At 37.1% G+C, this 19498-nt stretch overlaps 1 protein-coding gene across 1 annotated transcript in view; it reads right to left on the bottom strand.

Moving 5' to 3' along the window:
• Nucleotides 1-19498, bottom strand: part of LOC126474350 (ubiquitin-like modifier-activating enzyme 5) — a 146398-nt gene that overhangs the window by 23480 nt on the left and 103420 nt on the right. The window contains exon 6 of the mRNA XM_050101820.1: nucleotides 16386-16603. Within this exon, the coding sequence (XP_049957777.1) occupies nucleotides 16386-16603 (218 nt within the window). The remainder of the gene's footprint in view (nucleotides 1-16385; nucleotides 16604-19498) is intronic.

Genomic DNA, 19498 nt, shown 5'->3' with positions numbered 1-19498 from the left:
AGTCTGGCAAGCAGGGGGAGTGCTGCTCTCCACAGTTGATACATGTGGGAGGAGGCGCACATAGAGTACCTGGATGCAGTGGACGTCCGCAGTCTCGACATGTGGTGCTGGAAGTGCAGTGGGAAGACATGTGCCCGAATTTCCAGCACTTAAAGCACCACAATGGGGGAGGGACCTATGGTTTAATGTCACAGTGGTAAACCATTACCTTGACTTTTTCAACCAATGAATCACCCTCAAACGCCAAGATGAAGACACCGGTACCAACCCTGTTGTCTTTGGGTCCCCTGTAAACGTGCTGGATGAAATGAACACCCCGCCATTCTAGATTGGGATGGAGCTTATCGTATGACTGCAAGAGGAGGTCGCTATGGAAGATAATCCCCTGGGCCATGTTCAAGCTTTTATGAGGAGTGACGGAAACAGGAATATCTCCCAGCCGGTCACAAGCGAGTAACGCCGGGATTGGGCTGGGGATGCTGTCTGAATCAAGAATGCACCGCTTTTCATCTTGGACAGCGCTGTCACTTCCCCAAACTTATCCTCATCATGTTCAACAAACAATTAAGGCTTCGTAGGTAGAAAGGAGTACCTGTCCATTCTGCTACATACTAAATATCGAAGCGAATATGGGTCTCTTCTTTCTGTAGTCTTACTTTCCTCTGATGGTGTAGTAAGGGTGGGAAACGATTTAGGGTCAGGTCATCTGCCCTAATGCCACCCACTCCAATCAGGAGCTGTCCAACATGGGTGCCACCCAGCCACAGCAAAGGCCCCCAGGCATGACGGTTGTTGCTGGGAGTCCTGATGCCCGGGAAGACAGGCATCTACTCCTTGGCATATAGGAGGAGTTTAAAGCTTGGCCATCAGCAGTGTGATCCCTGTGTTGTCAGGGGGCTATCATCAAATGGGTACATGAAGGTCCCACCAAAATGGACTGGCTACCATGCTGGATACTGGGCGCAGAGAAATCCAGTATTATCATGGGGGCAAAAGAGGACAGGAGACAACAGAAGAAGATGACATACCCTGGAAAGTGTCCTCGCCCAAATAGTTGAATCACAGGCGGAGATGAAAAGCCATGACAAGAGGTTCAGTTGATTAAATCTTAGGGCACTATGGATAACTCATGCACCATGTAAGGCATCCTTCCCCATCTGGCCCACACTTCTGTAGAATTTGGAAAGTGGCAGGTCAAACCATAAAATGAGACCTGAACTTATAGGGCTGAAAAGTGTGAGATACCTTTTAGTCACCTCTTACGACAGGCAGGGGCACCTCGGGCCTATTCTAATCCCTGGCCCCACAGGGGGGGAGTTCGTATTGGACCGATCATTTAACCGTCCATGCCTTGGTAATTGTTAAAAAAGAACGTTGTGTGGAATTGGACAGAGAAGTGTGAAGAGGCATTTCAGAGTTTGAAAAAAGAATTAGTAAAGAGTAAGATGTTACGACATCCAAATTTTTCACTGCCTTTCTGCATGAGTACTGATGCAAGTTTTTGTGGTTTTGGGGTAGAAATTTTCTAATTAGTACCTACTGCGCAGGGAGTTGAACACAAAATTCTTGCTTTTGCTAGTAGAACATTACAGCCACATGAAAAGAACTATTACATTTTGGAATTAGAGGCTTTGGCAATTATTTTTGGATTTAAGAAGTTTGAGTACTATTTGCTTGGACATAAGACCATAGTGTATACAGATCTTAAGACTTTGAATTACCTTCAGAAGTGCAGGCTGAAACACACCAGGTTATCTAGGTAAGCTTTGTATTTGCAACAAACTGATTTAGAGGTAAAGTATGTAAAAGGAAAAGACAATATTGTGGCTGATGCATTATCTACGATGCCAGCAGGGAAGAAGGATACCAGTAGTGAAAACCATGAAGAACAAGTAAGGTTGTTTTATTTGCAGGGAGTGAAGGATGAGAAGCTTATCAGAAAAATTTGCAAGCAAATGAGAAGGGAGCAGAATGAGGATCTGAATTTAAGGTCGTTTAAGCGGTATTACAATTCATACAACATGCCAAAGGTGAAACAGTACTACACTATATATATAAAAGGTTGTTGTTTAGCAGGAAAAAATTGAATTATCAGTACTGGAAGTTATGCTTTCCTGACCAACATGTTGATAAATTTATTGGCTACTTGCATGAGAGTTACGGACATTATGGGACCATGAAAATAGTAGCTAAGATACAGGAGATAGTAATATTTAACAACTTGTGGAGAAGGGTTAGGCAGAGACTAGAAAGGTGTGATAAGTGTCAGAGAGTAAAGACAAATGGTGTGTCATCAAAAGGCTTAATGCATTCTATCCTTCCTAGTGAACCTAAAGAGCTTATAGCAGTTGACCATCTACAAGCGTTGCCTGCATCTACAGGAGGTTGTGAATATATTTTCGTTGTTTTGAACATATTCTCAAAATATGTAAAACTGAATCCAATTAAGAAGGCAAATTCTAGTATAATAATTAAGAAGCTGACAGCTGATCACATTTGAAATGCAGTGGTACCAAAATCACTTTCGTCTGACAATGGTCCACAATTTGTTTGAGAGAGGTTTGAACACTGTATGGCAACACACAACATAAAACACACAAAGATTTCTACCCATTTTCCACAAGAAAACACGAGTGAAAGAGTTATGAAGGAGATTAATAGGCTGTGCAGGACTTATTGTAGTAAGAAACACACAGCTTGGGTGAGTCATATTCGACATCTTGAAAACATTAGCAACAACTTGTGGAACAAATTGACAGGATATGCTCCATGTAAGCTTACATTCAATGAGAGACCCAGCAAACATCATCAGAGAAGAAGTGGATTTCCCTCAGGTAAGTGAAGTAGTGCAGGACAAAAAGATCAGACTGGCTAAAGAGATGATGAAAAAGAAAGTAGCAGGAAGGAAGAGAAGGCATGACAAAGGAGTGATTCTGACTAGTTTCACAGTAGGTGATCTTGTTCTTGTTAAAACCAAAGAAAAATCTAGCAAAGTAAATGAAGAGATTAAGAAGTTTTGCATGTGAGTCATGGTCCTTTCAGAGTGGTACACATTGCCCATGACAACTCTTATGAATTGGCTTACATGAAGACTAACAGAATTTCTGGATTAAAGAATATTATTGATCTGAAACCCTATGTATCACCAATTAGATGTTTGAATATTGATCTGTGCCAGTTCAAAGCGCTTTTGAGCTTGGGTAGTATTGCTTTTGTTAGGAGAAAGGAGTGTACATTCAACCAGAAGTAAGACCTACAATGCAAGTAGGGGGTTCAACATTCTGAGTTGGATTCATTATGTGGTGATAATGCTTACCCATTAAAGAATTTCTGTCAGACAAAGAGGTAAGGTAAACAGAAAATAAAAGGTGTCAGCAAATATCGAAGAGAGTTGCAGCTTATCTGTAAACATTACCAACTGAAGTAATCAGCTCATTGGTGTAGCAGCAGAGGCAATATGCAGTAATGTTGATTTGAATAGTAATTAAGTTACATGATGGTGACTATTCTTTTTTCATAACCTAATGATGCTATGATATTGTACATCTTGAGTTTTTGCTATTTTGCAAATGGAAAAGAAACCAAAATCTTTCAAGTTAACCAGTTTCAGATAGTTATAACTTAGAGTAATGTTTCGTAGTGTAATGTGTACTTGATTTTAAAATTTTACTAGTCACCACCTTTCGTACTATAGTCAATTTTAGTGCTAATTACTGTGATGCTATGAGAACTGGGTAATGTATCTATTTATGTAGTAATGACTATTATTTTAGTGTTAAACATTTTTTCTTAGACATAAGTTATCTGTAAAAGAATGAGTACTAAAGCAGGGTATTTTGTCTAATTTTTTCATGTACTGTGGCAGAGGAGAACCACTTCCAAGGAAACTGATAGCAGTGCATTTCTTTACTAACTGCCACTTGTACCTGTTGAAGGCATGGACAACTTAGTGAGAAAATGTGTAAAAGCTCAGTAAAAGTGTGAAAGTGCTTGTGAAAAATACTAAACATTCAGCAAGTGAAATTTTCTGTCTAAAAAGTGAACTGCAATGTGCAGTTTAACTTTTTACAACCCATGAGGCAGGACTTGTACAAAGTGATATGTATCTTAAAATGTAATCTTTGTTTACCCATAAAGGACATCACTTACGATGAAAATGCCTAAATTCTATTAAAAATATAACATGTAGATATTTTGTGACATTGTACGTAAATTGTATGTAAATATTTTGTATGGGGATTTTCATATGGTCAGTTCATATAAATAGAAATTTTGCAAAACATATATACTGTAGTTCTGATAAGATTTTGTAAGTAATATTCTTTTGTTTGTAGAATGTTAAACCCACTTTCTGGTCATTGAATTCCCAGTTAGCTATTTGCCATATCTATCTGTCAATTCAATGAGGGGATGAGGTGGTGAAGCAAGCTGGGATAATTTTTACTTCCCCTCTTGTTTTGGCATCTGCTTCCTTAAAATTTCATTTTTTCATGTATGACTAATTACCATTAATATACGTGATTATAATCTGCATTTTTCATAAAAGAGAAAGGCTGGCCCTCAGTTTTAAAGAATATAGCACCAGATCTAATTTTATGATTAGTTTGTGTACGTTAACAATTTCCTAATTTATTTGGACTATTCCTAGTTAATATCCTTTGTTATAGGGTTAAATCAGTAATTGTTTCATAACTTAAATTCTGTTGCTGATGTATAAACAAATATTAATTCTGTACTAATTATAAACATTTGGAGGAACAATTAATAGTATTCTTAAAGCATCTAATTGGTTCTATTCAAAAACATGTTACCAATGCCAGACCTTAATTAATTCCAAAGTAATTAACAGTTTTGCCAAAAGTATTGTTTGCATAATGATATCTGTTAATTTCATGATTTAAACAAATAATTCAGCTTAACCTTTGTAGTAGAAGAAACTGATAAAAAGACACAATTTTTCAATGTAGGCAGTTAATTGAAGGAGTTATGTTTTAACAGTAATTTCTGTAAATTAAACATCGAACAATGTGTAGTTTCAGTGTCTATTATTGTGAGGATATATAAGGGCCCAGTTTTTGGTCTAGAGGCAGTCAGTCCACAACCGAGTTTCAGACAAGAAACTTGTGTTGGTTAGAACAACAACAATGCATCAACTTAACTGTGAAATAAATGTTACACCAATAGGCCATGTGTTAATGCAAGGACAATGTCTGTTCAATTTATTTGAAAGACTGTGAAATGTGTGGTTAGGCTTTTACTGCTCATAGATGTTCAACAGTAAACTATTGTAGCAGTACGTGGATGTTTGCCTGCAACCTATTAATGAGGCTTATCGAAAGTTAAACAATAATTAACTGGCCATATAAATGTGTATTATTGGGTGGTTGTGAACAGTGAAAGTAAAGAACTGTGAAACGCAAATGTGCATCTGTCAGCTACATCATTTAAAGTAGTCAGTGTTTGACTTTCACCTCCATTTTGAATGGAATAGATAATGTCTTGAAAAAAAAAAAGCTATAAGATGAATACGAATAAAAGTAAAACATGGGTAGTAAAATGCAGTCAAACCGAATCAGGTGATAATGACTGAATTATATCAGGAAATCAGACATTAAAAGTAGTGAGTGAGTTTTGCTACAAGGGCAGCAAAATAACAGACTTTTCTTGGTACATTCATTCAGCTTTCCCAGCTGTACAATCTGCTACACCACATATTAAGTAGATGTTTGCACGTTGCTGTAAACAGTAATGCTCCATTTTGATGACCAATCCTGATATGCAAAGAGTGATAAACTCTATAGTGAGACATTGCAGATAATCATTATTATTATTATTATTTTAATTAAACATGCTTCACCTGCATTGCTTATTCAGTGCTAGGAGAGAGCGTTGTGAACAACATATTAGAAATCCTGATCTGTGGGGTGCGAGTGTTGTGGTGATGTGAAATTTTAAGGTCCATCTTGCTAATAACTTGAAGACCACAGCTCCTAGGGAAAATTTTTCCCAATGGAAAATTAAACTACATTAACTTTCCTACAAAAAAGATCCTATTCATTTGTTTTTCTCTAGAACTAATAATTTTCACATTATATGGGATGGAAAAACCAAAGACTATTCAAAACATTGTTGTAATGGTATAGAATTACTCTTTAACTTTAAAGGAAGTGGATTAACAACAAATATTAAATCTATGTATCAGGTAAATGGTGTTCCAGGGGTGTAACAGAGTGAAATGGAGATGTGTGGGGTAGAAGTGCAAAGGAATGTAGGTCATCAGACTGTGTTCATGCCCTTCCCTCCTTCATAGGTCTGCAAACTGAAGATTGAGCAGGTGATTCCCCACTCTATCTGCCCTATTACGTCAGAAGATTTCCCACAGTGCACTTATGAATCACTGGGGGCACACTGCACGGACATGCCCAGGGAACGTTTATTTTTCACAATTTGCATTAACATCACATGATGTTTAGAGATGCGTTACTAATAACATTAAGACAAAAATGCATATGGAGAGAATCTGTGCAAATCTCTGCACTCTGTTCTACAATGCTCGAGAGGATTTATTCATTTAGCATATGGTCATACAAACTGAACTGCAACTTACATACATGAATTGCATAATTTTACAGAACAAACAGAACTAAACAATTAAATCTACAAATTAATATCTAAATTTTCAATCCATTCAAGGACTACTTCTGTCACCTCAAAGATATCATTTAGATTTACTGGGTAAGCTTGGCTGTTACAGTTTGTTACAATGTGTTTGGTGGTCTGATGTACAGTGCAACAGACATATTGTGAACATGAAAGGTGACATGTAGCTTTGCACTGGTTATTCTGTTGTTAAGATGAAAGCAGGTAATTTTGGTCTTCACTGTATTTGGTGTTACTCTCCACTTATTGAGCTATTGATGCATAGTATTCAGATCTGCTAGAGAGGAAATCAATTCTTAGGCATCCCGTATGGCAGCTGTAATCTTCTTTCAGGAAAGACAACTTCCTCCTCCAGGGATTCTCAGTTTACAGAAAGACTATACCTCCACAGCATTTACTGTCCAGTTCTCTTATATGAGTAGGCGGCATAATTTCACTTAGCACATGATAGAGAAGATACTTTCAGTGTATTCGATGAGTACGTTTTGCAGTTGTTAAGTGAGCTTTTGCATAAATCACATTCCAGTAAACAGTGCTGAGAAGTGTTTAGTTTTATATGTGTGATATTGTCGCAAACCTTTGTAGTGATAGTGGGAAAAAGAATGGATTGGTAAATGTGACACCTTGTTGTTTATCACTGACAGTATACTGTAAAGCCATGTAACTGTGTTGTTGTCACTAGGTGGTGAATTCATGAATGATCAGAAAGTTACTGCACTTCTCTCACCATTACCTGTGCTACCGGTAAATTGCATAAATCTTTTCCATTCACAAATTGCTGGCTCTTGTTGAGATGGCTGAACTTACAGGAATGACTTACCACACATCCACATTATATCTTTCAAGATAGATGTGAATATGTCTGATGGAATGAGACTGATTATAGTCAAGACTAGAACAGTATTCTGTTGTAATGCATTGCTTGACTTACATTGAAATATTTCAAGTCCTATAACACCTAGGTGACCTACTTCCATTGTAGAGGGATGCCACTTAAGCCTCTGGGTCTCTTCAGATGTTGGGAAGATTGACACTTGGGTAAACCACTGCTTACCCCTCATGCTGTGAAAAGTATTCCAACAGTGATAATGGAGACACTGTAACTGACATTGTCGAATACATAGTGACAGCATGTTACACCTGGAACAGGCTCTTCAGTGTAGTATACAGTTACAACTCCAGCTGTTGAGATTTTTGACATAACAGCTCATTTAACAATTGCAAATATGCAACACTTATTAAACTGAAAATAACCACAGTATACAAATATGAGCTCAGTGAAGTTATTTTGTCTATTTAAATAACAGAACTAGACAGGAAGTTCTCGGGAGGTCTAGTCTGCCTGTAAACTAAAAATAAAGCAGCACTCATAGTGGGGTTAGTTGCCTTTCCTGGAAAAACACTACAGTATGACTATGAATCAATTTCCCTTCTAGCAGTCACGAACAATGTGCAGAGATTTATGTACATTCTGTCCATGTGTGTTTCTTGCATTAGTGTTATTAATAACTCATATCTGTGTTCCATGTAATTTTAATGCATTTTGGAAAATAATCCCCTGGGCGTGTCCGTGAACTGTGCTGCCAATGATTCACAAGGTGTGCTGTGGAGAGTCGGCATAACTTTGTGTGACACCATATAATTGCTTCTTGTGACATAGTGGGATAGATAAGAGTGGAGAAACGCCTGCTTGGTCTTCAATTTGCAAACTGATGAAGGGGACAAATGCATGACCATAATCTGTGGACTTATCTTCCCTCGCGCTTCTACCCCACACATCTCCCCTACAAACCTCACTGTGTTACATCGCAGAGTACAATTTATCCCTTACCATGCCTACTGCACATAAGTTTCTTATTTGTTGTTAACCCGTTCATTTAAGGACAAACATTAATTTTATATGGTTAAAACAATATTTTTACTAATCTGCTAATTTTACATTCCCTGAAATGCACAAACTATTATTCCTAGAGAAAAAAAGAACAGAACCTTTTTTGTAGGCAATTTAATGCAGTTTATTTTTGTACTGGGAAACATTTTTCCTACAAGGTCCAATTTTTTAAGTTATACAAAGAAACAAAGTTACCTCTAGATGCTGCATTCCCCACCCCTTTCCAATGCTCTCATTCCAGCAATCAGGAATTTTAGTCTGTTGTTCAGGTCAGTCCCTCTGAGCACTGTGCAAAAATTTGTGACTGAAATGTTGTTTCCCTAATCAATCTTTTTTGGTCTTTGTTGGCTGGACTATATTCCACCAACCCACTCAACAGTCTTTTTTTCCTCTCATTTTCCATTCGCCTTCCCTCCCCACCCTTAAACGTATTGACTGCACCTAGCAGCCCTACTCTGTCCCAACCACATCCCTGCAATCTCCCACAGGCAGCACTATACCATCTCCTACCCCTACCTCACTCTCCATCTCAGTCTCCACTCCAGCCTCATCCTTATCCACATCACCCACAGAGAGTTTCTCCCATCAGGTGCAGATGTTGTACACAGTCCAGTCTCTGTGGCCACAGACAATGGTCATGCGTGTGTGAGTTGTGCTTGTGAGTGTAGATTAGGTTTAGATTAGATTAGATTAGATTGGATTAATACTAGTTCCATGGATCATGAATGTGATATTTCGTAATGATGTGGAACGAGTCAAATTTTCCAATACATGACATAATTAAGTTAATTTAACAACATACTTAAGTTAATATAACAACTTTTTTTATTTTTTGTGGCTTTTTTAATTTTTTTTTTCTTAATTTATATCTAAAAATTCCTCTATGGAGTAGAAGGAGTTGTCATTCAGAAATTGTTTTAATCTCTTCTTAAATACTTGTTGGTTATCTGCCAGACTTTTGATACTATTTGGTAAGTGACCAAAGACTTTAGTGGCAGTATAATTCACCCCTTCCTGTGCCAAAGTTAGATTTAATCTTGAATAGTGAAGATCATCCTTTCTCCTAGTATTGTAGTTATGCACATTGCTATTGCTTTTGAATTGGGTTTGGATGTTAATAACAAATTTCATAAGAGAGTTTATATACTGAGAAGCTACTGTGAATATCCCAAGATCCTTAAATAAATGTCTGCAGGATGATCTTGGGTGGACTCCAGCTATTATTCTGATTACACGCTTTTGTGCAATAAATACTTTATTCCTCAGTGATGAATTACCCCAAAATATGATACCATATGAAAGCAGTGAGTGAAAATAGGTGTAGTAAGCTAATTTACTATGATGTTTATCACCAAAATTTGCAATGACCCTTATTGCATAAGTAGCTGAACTCAAACGTTTCAGCAGATCATTAATGTGTTTCTTCCAATTTAATCTCTCATCAATGGACACACCTAAAAATTTGAAATATTCTACCTTAGCTATGTTCTTCTGATTAAGGTCTATATTTATTAATGGCGTCATACCATTCACTGTACGGAACTGTATGTACTGTGTCTTATTAAAATTCAGTGAGAGTCCGTTTACAAGGAACCACTTAGTAATTTTCTGAAAGACAGTATTGACAATTTCATCAGTTAATTCTTGTTTGTCAGGTGTGATTACTATACTTGTATCATCAGCAAAGAGAACTAAGTTTTCCTCTTCATGAATATAAAATGGCATGTCATTAATATATATTAAGAACAACAAAGGACCCAAGACTGACACTTGTGGAACCCCATTCTTGATAGTTCCCCAGTTTGAGGAATGTGCTGATCTTTGCATATTATGAGAACTGCTTATTTCAACTTTCTGCACTTGTCCAGTTAGGTACAAATTGAACCATTTGTGCACTGTCCCACTCATGCCACAATATATGAGCTTGTCTAGCAGAATTTCATGATTTACACAATCAAAAGCCTTTGAGAGATCACAAAAAATCCTAATGGGTGGTGTTCGGTTATTTAGATCATTCAAAATTTGATTGGTGAAGGCATATATGGCATTTTCTGTTGAAAAACCTTTCTGGAAGCCAAACTGACATTTTGTTAGTACTTCATTTTTACAGATATGTGAAGCTACTCTTGAATACATTACTTTCTCAAAAATTTTGGATAAAGCTGATAGAAGGGAGACTGGACGGTAATTGTTGACATCAGATCTATCCCCCTTTTTATGCAAAGGTATAACAATAGCATATTTCAGTCTATCAGGGAAAATGCCCTGTTCCAGAGAGCTATTACACAGGTGGCTGAGAATCTTACTTATCTGTTGAGAACAAGCTTTTAGTATTTTGCTGGAAATGCCATCAATTCCGCGTGAGTTTTTGCTTTTAAGCAAGTTTATTATTTTCCTAATTTCAGAGGGAGAAGTGGGTGAGATTTCAATTGTATCAAATTGCATAGGTATGGCCTCTTCCATTAACAGCCTAGCATCTTCTAATGAACACCTGGATCCTACTCTATCCACAACATTTAGAAAATGATTATTAAAAATATTTTCAACTTCTGACTTTTTGTTCGTAAAGTTTTCATTCAATTTGATGGTAATACTGTCTTCCTCTGCTCTTGGTTGACCTGTTTCTCTTTTAATAATATTCCAAATTGTTTTAATTTTATTATCAGAGTTGCTGATTTCAGACATGATACACATACTCCTGGATTTTTTAATAACTTTTCTTAATATAACACAGTAGTTTTTATAATTTTTGATAGTTTCTGGGTCACTACTCTTTCTTGCTGTCAGATACATTTCCCTTTTCCGGTTACAAGATATTTTTATACCCTTAGTAAGCCATGGTTTGTTACAAGGTTTCTTACGAGTATATTTAACTATTTTCTTGGGGAAGCAGTTTTCAAATGCATTTACAAAAATGTCATGAAATAAATTATATTTTAAATTGGCATCAGGTTCACGGTACACCTCATCCCAGTCTAACTGCTGTAGGCTTTCCCTGAAATTTGCAACTGTTAAATCGTTGACTGAACGTACTACTTTGGAGGACTGTTTAGTATTGCTGAATGGAGCTATGTCATATATTGTAACTAGCTGTGTGTGTGTGTGTGTGTGTGTGTGTGTGTGTGTGTGTGTGTGTGTGTGTGAGAGAGAGAGAGAGAGAGAGAGAGAGAGAGAGAGAGAGATCTACTTCAGAAGAATGTCTTTTGGTTGAAAGCTGAAATGTGTAGCGACTCAGTCTCTCCTCTATAAGGTGAGTGGAAATCTATCCTTTTCATAATTTGTCAGTATTTCCCCTAGTTACAGACTTATGCTTGTCCTCTAATCAATCCTGCTTAGCTGTTATGGACGTTCTGGCAATCTCATTTTTAGAAGTTTGTATTGTGTTTCACCTGACTCATTTTCTGCACTTTTATATTTCTTCCTTCCATAAGTCAAATCTCTAATGATATCCAAGGATTTCTACTAGGCCTTATCTTTTTACCTAGTTTATCCTCTGTTGCCTACACTATTTCCCATCAACAAGCCGACCACTCACCTTCTACTCTATTCCTTTCCCCCCATTTTAATCAGACATTGCCTAATGCTCCATCTGAATCTCTCAACAATCTCAATTCTTTTGATTTATCCAGGTGACATCTCCTTAATTCCCTACCAATCTCTGTTCCTCTGGCATCTGCCACAGACTCAACCTGTACCAGTAGGTCTTCCTCTGATCCTACAGGGGCCCTGTAAATCACAGATTTCATAAGGTCCCACAGGTATCACCTGGAGAGTTCAAGTTGGGAGAATGTGCAGGCCAAGCAATAAGGCCACCGCACTCTATCTACTGTAACCCAAATTGTTGATCTACATGATCTCAGACTAAATGTGGAAAATGAGGTGGTGTGCTATAGTGCTGGAAGAGCATGTTTTGCTACACATGCAGTGACACACATTCCAAGAGCCTATGCAGTAGACTGTCAAGAAATCACAAGTATGCAGCACCCACAAAATGCGATGGAAGAAGGTATGGATCAATCACACGTCCATTCAGGAATCCGGCCCAAATGTTCAGACAATATCGGTCAGGAAACCCAGCGTGATGTATACGCGGACAAGGAAAAAAAATTCCTGGATTTTTCCCAGATTTCCCGGTTAAAAATACACTTTCTCCCGGGTGAAAAAACACTTTTTCTGTGTTAAGTGACAGTGTATTTTTCCTTGTCAATCCTTTGAATGGTTATGGTTTTATACATGGGCATAGAATTTTTCCGGTACTTTAGAAAATGAAACTCAGGAAAAAAGACATGTTTTGGAAATATCTTTGAGTGCAGCAACACGCACACTGCATATTTTCATATTACGAAAGTGTACATTGGAATTCCATCAAACACTGCATGTTACTTTCCGAATCATTGAAATCGAGATTGCGATGTGCTTTTGTAAGCCAGTCGTAGCTCATGTCACGTGATCCCGCCAGCCGATGACAGCAGATATTCAGAGCATAGGACACGTGATGTAGTCAGCCAAAAGCAACATCACTGTTAAGTAGCACGAACACACAAACAGGGAAGGTTAATTGTTTAAATTAATATACATAGTGTTGCTACAAGAAAAGCAAAGCTTTCACATATAATATTGGTCTCTAAGGTTAATAAGCTGCAAGAGAAGCTAAGCTTTCACATGTAATGTTGATCGTTTTTGTGCGTGTTACACTTAAAGATATATCTCACAAATGTGCCAGTAAAATTTTTAATAACGACATAAATGTCTGATCTTCAGGGTTCGCAATTCTTCTAAATGGCTCGTCATCAAAGAGTTTATTTTTAAATGAGAGTAAAACACTCTGTGATTTAATAAATTCATGGTACATTCTCGCACATAGTTCAACTTACGTAAAAGGATATTTACTTTGAAAGTAACGCTTTTCAAACCACCATTCGCAATATTTTCTCGCGAACTGTTAGAAATAGTTTCGTTTCAGCAGTTACCGGAAAGCGCAGATAACAGGCGACACAGCGCTTGTGCAGCTATCATGAAGTAGGAAGTCCGTATGTACGTACATACGTGTAAAACATTGAAAGATCATACACTATGTCATAAAAGGAACAAGATATCAGAGGTTACTCCAGGAGCATCGGAATTTCGTGAACCATACTAAAACGTGCACATTTAATGTGCATACTTAAAGAGTACATTCGTATGTGTAGATTCCCAATGAAGTAGACCTTGACCTGATATTAAGCTTTTCAATGTGGTTTTCGGGATGTCAATTTTCTTGGAGCAGCAGTACTGTATTATATCATGTTTGGTTCTTTATTATGGCATAATGCCATACACGCTAGAAGATGAAGAATTGAAATGCAGCCAACAGTTGAAACTAGCCAGTACTGTGGAATTAAACATTTCGTTTCAAATACATTGACTGCCTCTGCGGAAAAGGTTAATAAAAGTCAAATTTCTTTTGCAACCAGACAAAAATAACTTCATTGTTCAACAAGGCGATTAATGCTTGACTGTCAGAATGGTGGAAATAAAATAAAATCTGAAACTAATGACATATTTTAGCCTTGCATGACATTTGCGAACCGGGTCAATACTATTAAAAAAAAAAAGACTTTTCAAAAACATGTTCATCTTGTAGCGCACATCTTTCTCAAAAGTCTGAAACATAAAACATACGTGTTCAAGGGAATGTAAGACATAAGTGTGCAAAAGTGCCACACCTCTTCATAAAGCATTCTTCTACCGCACGTCACTGTATTTCGCTCTGTGGAACTTAAACGTGTATATTTTGTAATGGATGCCATCAAACTATATTCAGGACAGTGGAAATTGAAATTTCCTGCTCCCAGTCGGCCAGTTTGACAGCCTGCCTCTCTTTCAACAAAATCTTGCAATTAATAGTGGATGGGATTATTTGTAACCCGGAGAACAAGAACTCTTTAGAAAATTTGCACTCCTTATTGCCTATTAGCTAATAACTTGCTGTTTTGTGTGACATAAAATTAAATATAGGATACATAAAACCAATAAAGACAAGTTATAAGCAAGAAAAGTACACATTTCTTCAATCCTTATCTCCTAGCATTTTTTTCTCTCTAATCTTGCTACAGCTTTGCATAGCGTGCTTTCCTTTCTGCGAAAGAATTATTACCTCATCAAAGAGCGTCAAACGTTTTGCTACACGAAAAATCAAAATGTCATTATCTAATACTGAAAAAGCTGTTAACACAAATAATACCCAAGACTGGTGTGGTTTCTCGATCTGATTACGTCTATTTTGTCACTGTCTGCTAGATAAAACAATTTAGTAACACCCTGTATATTTATTTTCAAATGAAAATGTTAATTAAAAAATACTTAATCATAATTTTTAATAAAACAACTTAACTGCCTTTACCTTCAAGCAGAACACTCCAAACAGTTCCGTAATCCACATTCTGTCAACTTCCTATATTTCTAGTACTCATCATCGCATCCTCTGTCATTGCATGGAGTACAGCCTCTTCAAACTCAGGTGTACATCACAACTATGGAACACCACAGTCAGCCCTAGTGGCAGTTAATGTAACCATGTCTGTGGCCTGCTGGTACACCGTAGCACAGAGGAGGAGGAGGAGGAGGAGGAGATTAGTGTTTAGTGTCCCATCGACAATGAGGTCATTAGAGATGGAGCACAAGCTCGGTTTAGGGAAGGATGGGGAAGGAAAACGGCCATGCCCTTTGAAAGGAACCATCCTGGCAGTTGCCTGAAACGATTTAGGGAAATCAAGGAAAACCCAAATCAGGATGGCCGGAGACAGATTTGAACCGTCATCCTCCCAAATGTGAGTCCAGTATGCTAACCACTGCACCACCTCGCTAGGTCGTAGCATAGAGGGAATGCAAGATGGCAGGGGTTGTGAAAAATGCTCTGCATACAACTAACAAGTTTTGCCATACAATAACATCATGGCAATGAATTCCACCAATGTGTAGTTCATCATGGTCAATAGCATCACAATAAAAATGAAATTTATGTACAGCTTGCATTCTGTACTGTAGTGAATGATTGCTACTGTCCAGTAGTATAGTATGAACAAAAACCACAAGCACAACAGTAGGCACAGACCTCTCTGGGCAGATCACAAACTCAACAGAATGGCATGTAAACAAACCTGTAGTGGGCGTGCGACATCTGGTGATTGGTGAATGATGTAATTATTACCCTAGTCAGTGATACCGAAAATGCAGGTGATTTGAATATGTGCTGTGGTATTTTAAGTGTAGTGGGAAAATGGTACGTTTCCAGACAGAAGTTCTTATGTAAAACTTAACCTCCTAGGTACCCACCACGTGTCCTCAATGTCTGTGAAGGGAATTTAGTAACACCCTGCATATTTATTTTCAAATGAAAATGTTAATTAAAAATACTTAATCATAATTTTTAATAAAACAACTTTTTTGCTTTTAATTACAAATCGCATAAAAATGTGATTATTCACAATAAATTAAACTTTGGTATAAAAGTGCAACAAAACATCAAACAGAAGATAAAATACCTCTTTTACACACACACACACACACACACACACACACACACACACACACACACACACACAACACGACACGACACGACACGACACACACATGCTGAATAGGTGTCTGATACAGCTTGCTTCTTTATGGTGGTATGAAGGTACACTTGCATTTTTCCCTCTTCTCTTTAGTGACTTCTCTATAGCTTTTAATTCTTTGTTTCCCATTTCCCAAGAATTTATGATTAACATCCATATTTCAACTGTTTCATGCTAATGATCTGGTAATTTTCTCAATTAAGTTTGTGTGTAAAAACATACTGAATAGAGCTTACCCCATTCATTATCTTCATGTACAACATTTTCCTGTGAATGCTTTTCTACACATTCCTCAGCATTTGCTGTTTGAGGTTTTGCAGCTTCTTCTTGCTGTCTTTTCCTACAAAAATTATCTTCACATGATGGGTTAGGGCGCAGTTTCATTACTGGAAAGAAATCCTGTAGAGCACTGTATCCTAGGTAGTATGTTACTTGACCAAAACCTAAAAGATACCTGAAAACAAGGGAAAGGTTTTAAGATTTATGATGTAATATTCTTCTGAAAAGCTCATAATCGACAGATTAACAAATCTAGTAATGTAAGTAAGCATGAATACTCAAGTATATTATTTTATTTATTTCACATGTAGAAAAAGTGACTTATTTGAAAGCTATTCCTTTGACTTTCCAGGTTAAGACAGTGAACTGCTGCAGCAGTCAATTTATGAGAATGACATTTCAAGAACAGGAGGTCTTTAAAGGTTTCAGCAAGGGATCGGTTAACTTCTAGTCACTAGCGGGCCTGATTCACATACTTAAGTTCTTGGGCCTCATCACATGACGCAACAGCAGTGCTTCGAGTGGATAAAGTCAAAACTATAGTGTCCATGACGGCAACGTTTATCAGGTAATGCGCTGATATAAGGGGTACCCCTTTTCCACATACCACTCCAACAAACATGTGTAAAAACGTGTTTTTGAGAGTACATTCGTTTTATGTTCATCCCATCTTTAGATGTTTACAATTATTTACATGTCGAAAATACTTTTTCCTTACTTTGAGATTTTACAATAGCTATCTTAAAAACTTCCATTGCAAAATTCAAAAATGTCATTAGTAAAGAAACAATATTCAGAGCAGACAAATGAATATAAACATCTGAAGATGGCCTAGCAGGCATCTTCAAATGTCATCACAGAAACATAAACACTTATAAAAACAACTGGTTGCAGCTAATTTATTATAAATTTCCTTCAATTTCAGCAGCTGCAGTGCTCTAAAACATCACAGCAGGCAAGAACTATTTACTAATGCTCAATACATATTGGTAACCGAAAGTATTTTGTTTGGTATCAACACAGTTTGTCAATATTTCTAGTATTGACAACACAATACTCACCCTAAGATTATTGTTATATTGATGAGTGAGCTCCCTAAAAGTTACATTTCCACTACAGCAGATGATAGGCACGAATCATACGTTCTTAACACTGCACAAAATGGACAAAACTGCTCAAATGCATGAAACCAGAGCTCACTAAAACTTTTAGTCTGTACACATAATAAGAAAGCAGCACTCTTGTGGTGTGATCATAGGACTTCTAACACATAAGTTCAAAAGTATATTACCTGTGTTGTTTATGGATAATGTAAAGCAGCACTAAACTTTCCAACATGCCATCACAATAAATTATACCTATAATATGCCTATTCAAGAGAAGATGAATATTATCATAGACAGAAACTGCCAAAATTAAACACAAAACTACAAGACAGCTAAATGTCTCTCCCCCATAAATTTCTTCCATGGACCAGACTGAAACGAAATGCAGGTCAGATGCAGCCTTTGGGCCATTGGTTGTCCACCAAAAGATCATAATGGCAACAGTCAGGCACCCAACATGAGACTGTATGCCAGGAAAAAATCAGATTATTCACTCTTTAGATGCTGCACATGAAATGAACAAAAATATATGAAAAGCTGCATATTACTGTAATTTTCCAAAAATTTCAACATTTTCTACACACTACGCAACTCCAATTATGGTACGAACATCACCAGCGTTCCTTTTACCCTTGAAGCTATAAATCCAAGGCATCAGATTTAATTTTTGATGGAAATTGTCAGGTGGCATTACAAGTAATACTCACCATTTTGTAATGCCTGTAGACAGAAGAGGTTAGACTATTGTACAAAAGGCAGAGATTGTGTATTGTTCCCAGAAATCGAGTGTTCCTGTGACACCTATATTCTCATGTCCACTTAAGCACCTAGTATGCTCAGAACAATATGTTATATTGTCAATAGCAACGTAGTGGGCCTGCTTTGGAGAGTAAGTGGCTAAAGAGTATATGGGGATATCAGCTCAGGGTAAGAGATATGATGCAAAAATAAGTACTGAAAATTGGGTGACAGAGAAAAAGTCAGTGTTTCACTAGAAGTTTTTTAATGAAATATTCTTTCACATTAACAAACAAAATTTTTAGTAGTGCACATGAATTAAATGTATCTGGGAAAAGTGAGTGTGATTATGTGTATGTGTATGCGCGTGCAGGCATGTTGGTTTTTCTCTACAGCCACTATAAGCACAGTACTGCAAAACCAATTTTCCCACAGTTCATGAGAACGTGTCTACCACAATGAGCATATTGGTTTGTGCAGGGAGCAACATGGCCACAACCTGTCAATGTTGAGTTTGATTTCCTTTGAGAAAGAATTGGCCTTCGTATAATTTTAAACAGTGTTTCAGAACATCATGGAGGAGGCTAAATATAGAAGCCCCAAAGTCTGTACCACAGGAAACCACAAAAATGCATTTTAACTTGGAGCAATCTTAGTAAACTTATACTGCACAATTTCGAAAGATTTGGCGACAAGGTACAAATATGACTACAATAATCTGTGCCAAAAAATGGTGAACATATGGAACATGTTTTCCATTCGGCATCTATCGATGCTACAGCAATTACTTTGATATGAATTCTGCGCCAATATTTACCAAAACAAATGTGTAATAATCAAAACCAAGTAACTTTTGATGTCCTATGTATAATTTCACAATTAATACTGTTGACAATTTAAACACCTACATTTGGGGGTGTATTAAACTGAGTGTACAAAGACAAAGTAGGAGAGCACAGAATGTACTTACTTGTCATCCCACCATCATTATGGAAACTGATCAGTATATGGTCACAGAAAAATAACAGCTGAGATGAAGTATATTAAGAAACCCTGTTGGTTATTGAAATTGCAACATTATGAAGGATAGTAAATAAAGAAATTTTTTGTTTATTATGTGTATACAATACAGTAGGAAGAATACATCATTAAATTTGTAGATGATTGGTTGCACACAGAGTGTGATGTGTACTACAAAGAGCTGCCACTCTGGTTGGTTGGTTGGT

This window comes from Schistocerca serialis, chromosome 1, assembly GCF_023864345.2.
Source record: "Schistocerca serialis cubense isolate TAMUIC-IGC-003099 chromosome 1, iqSchSeri2.2, whole genome shotgun sequence".
In the NCBI taxonomy this organism is placed as follows: Eukaryota; Metazoa; Arthropoda; class Insecta; order Orthoptera; family Acrididae; genus Schistocerca; species Schistocerca serialis.
This window is presented reverse-complemented; position numbering and strand designations above follow the sequence as displayed.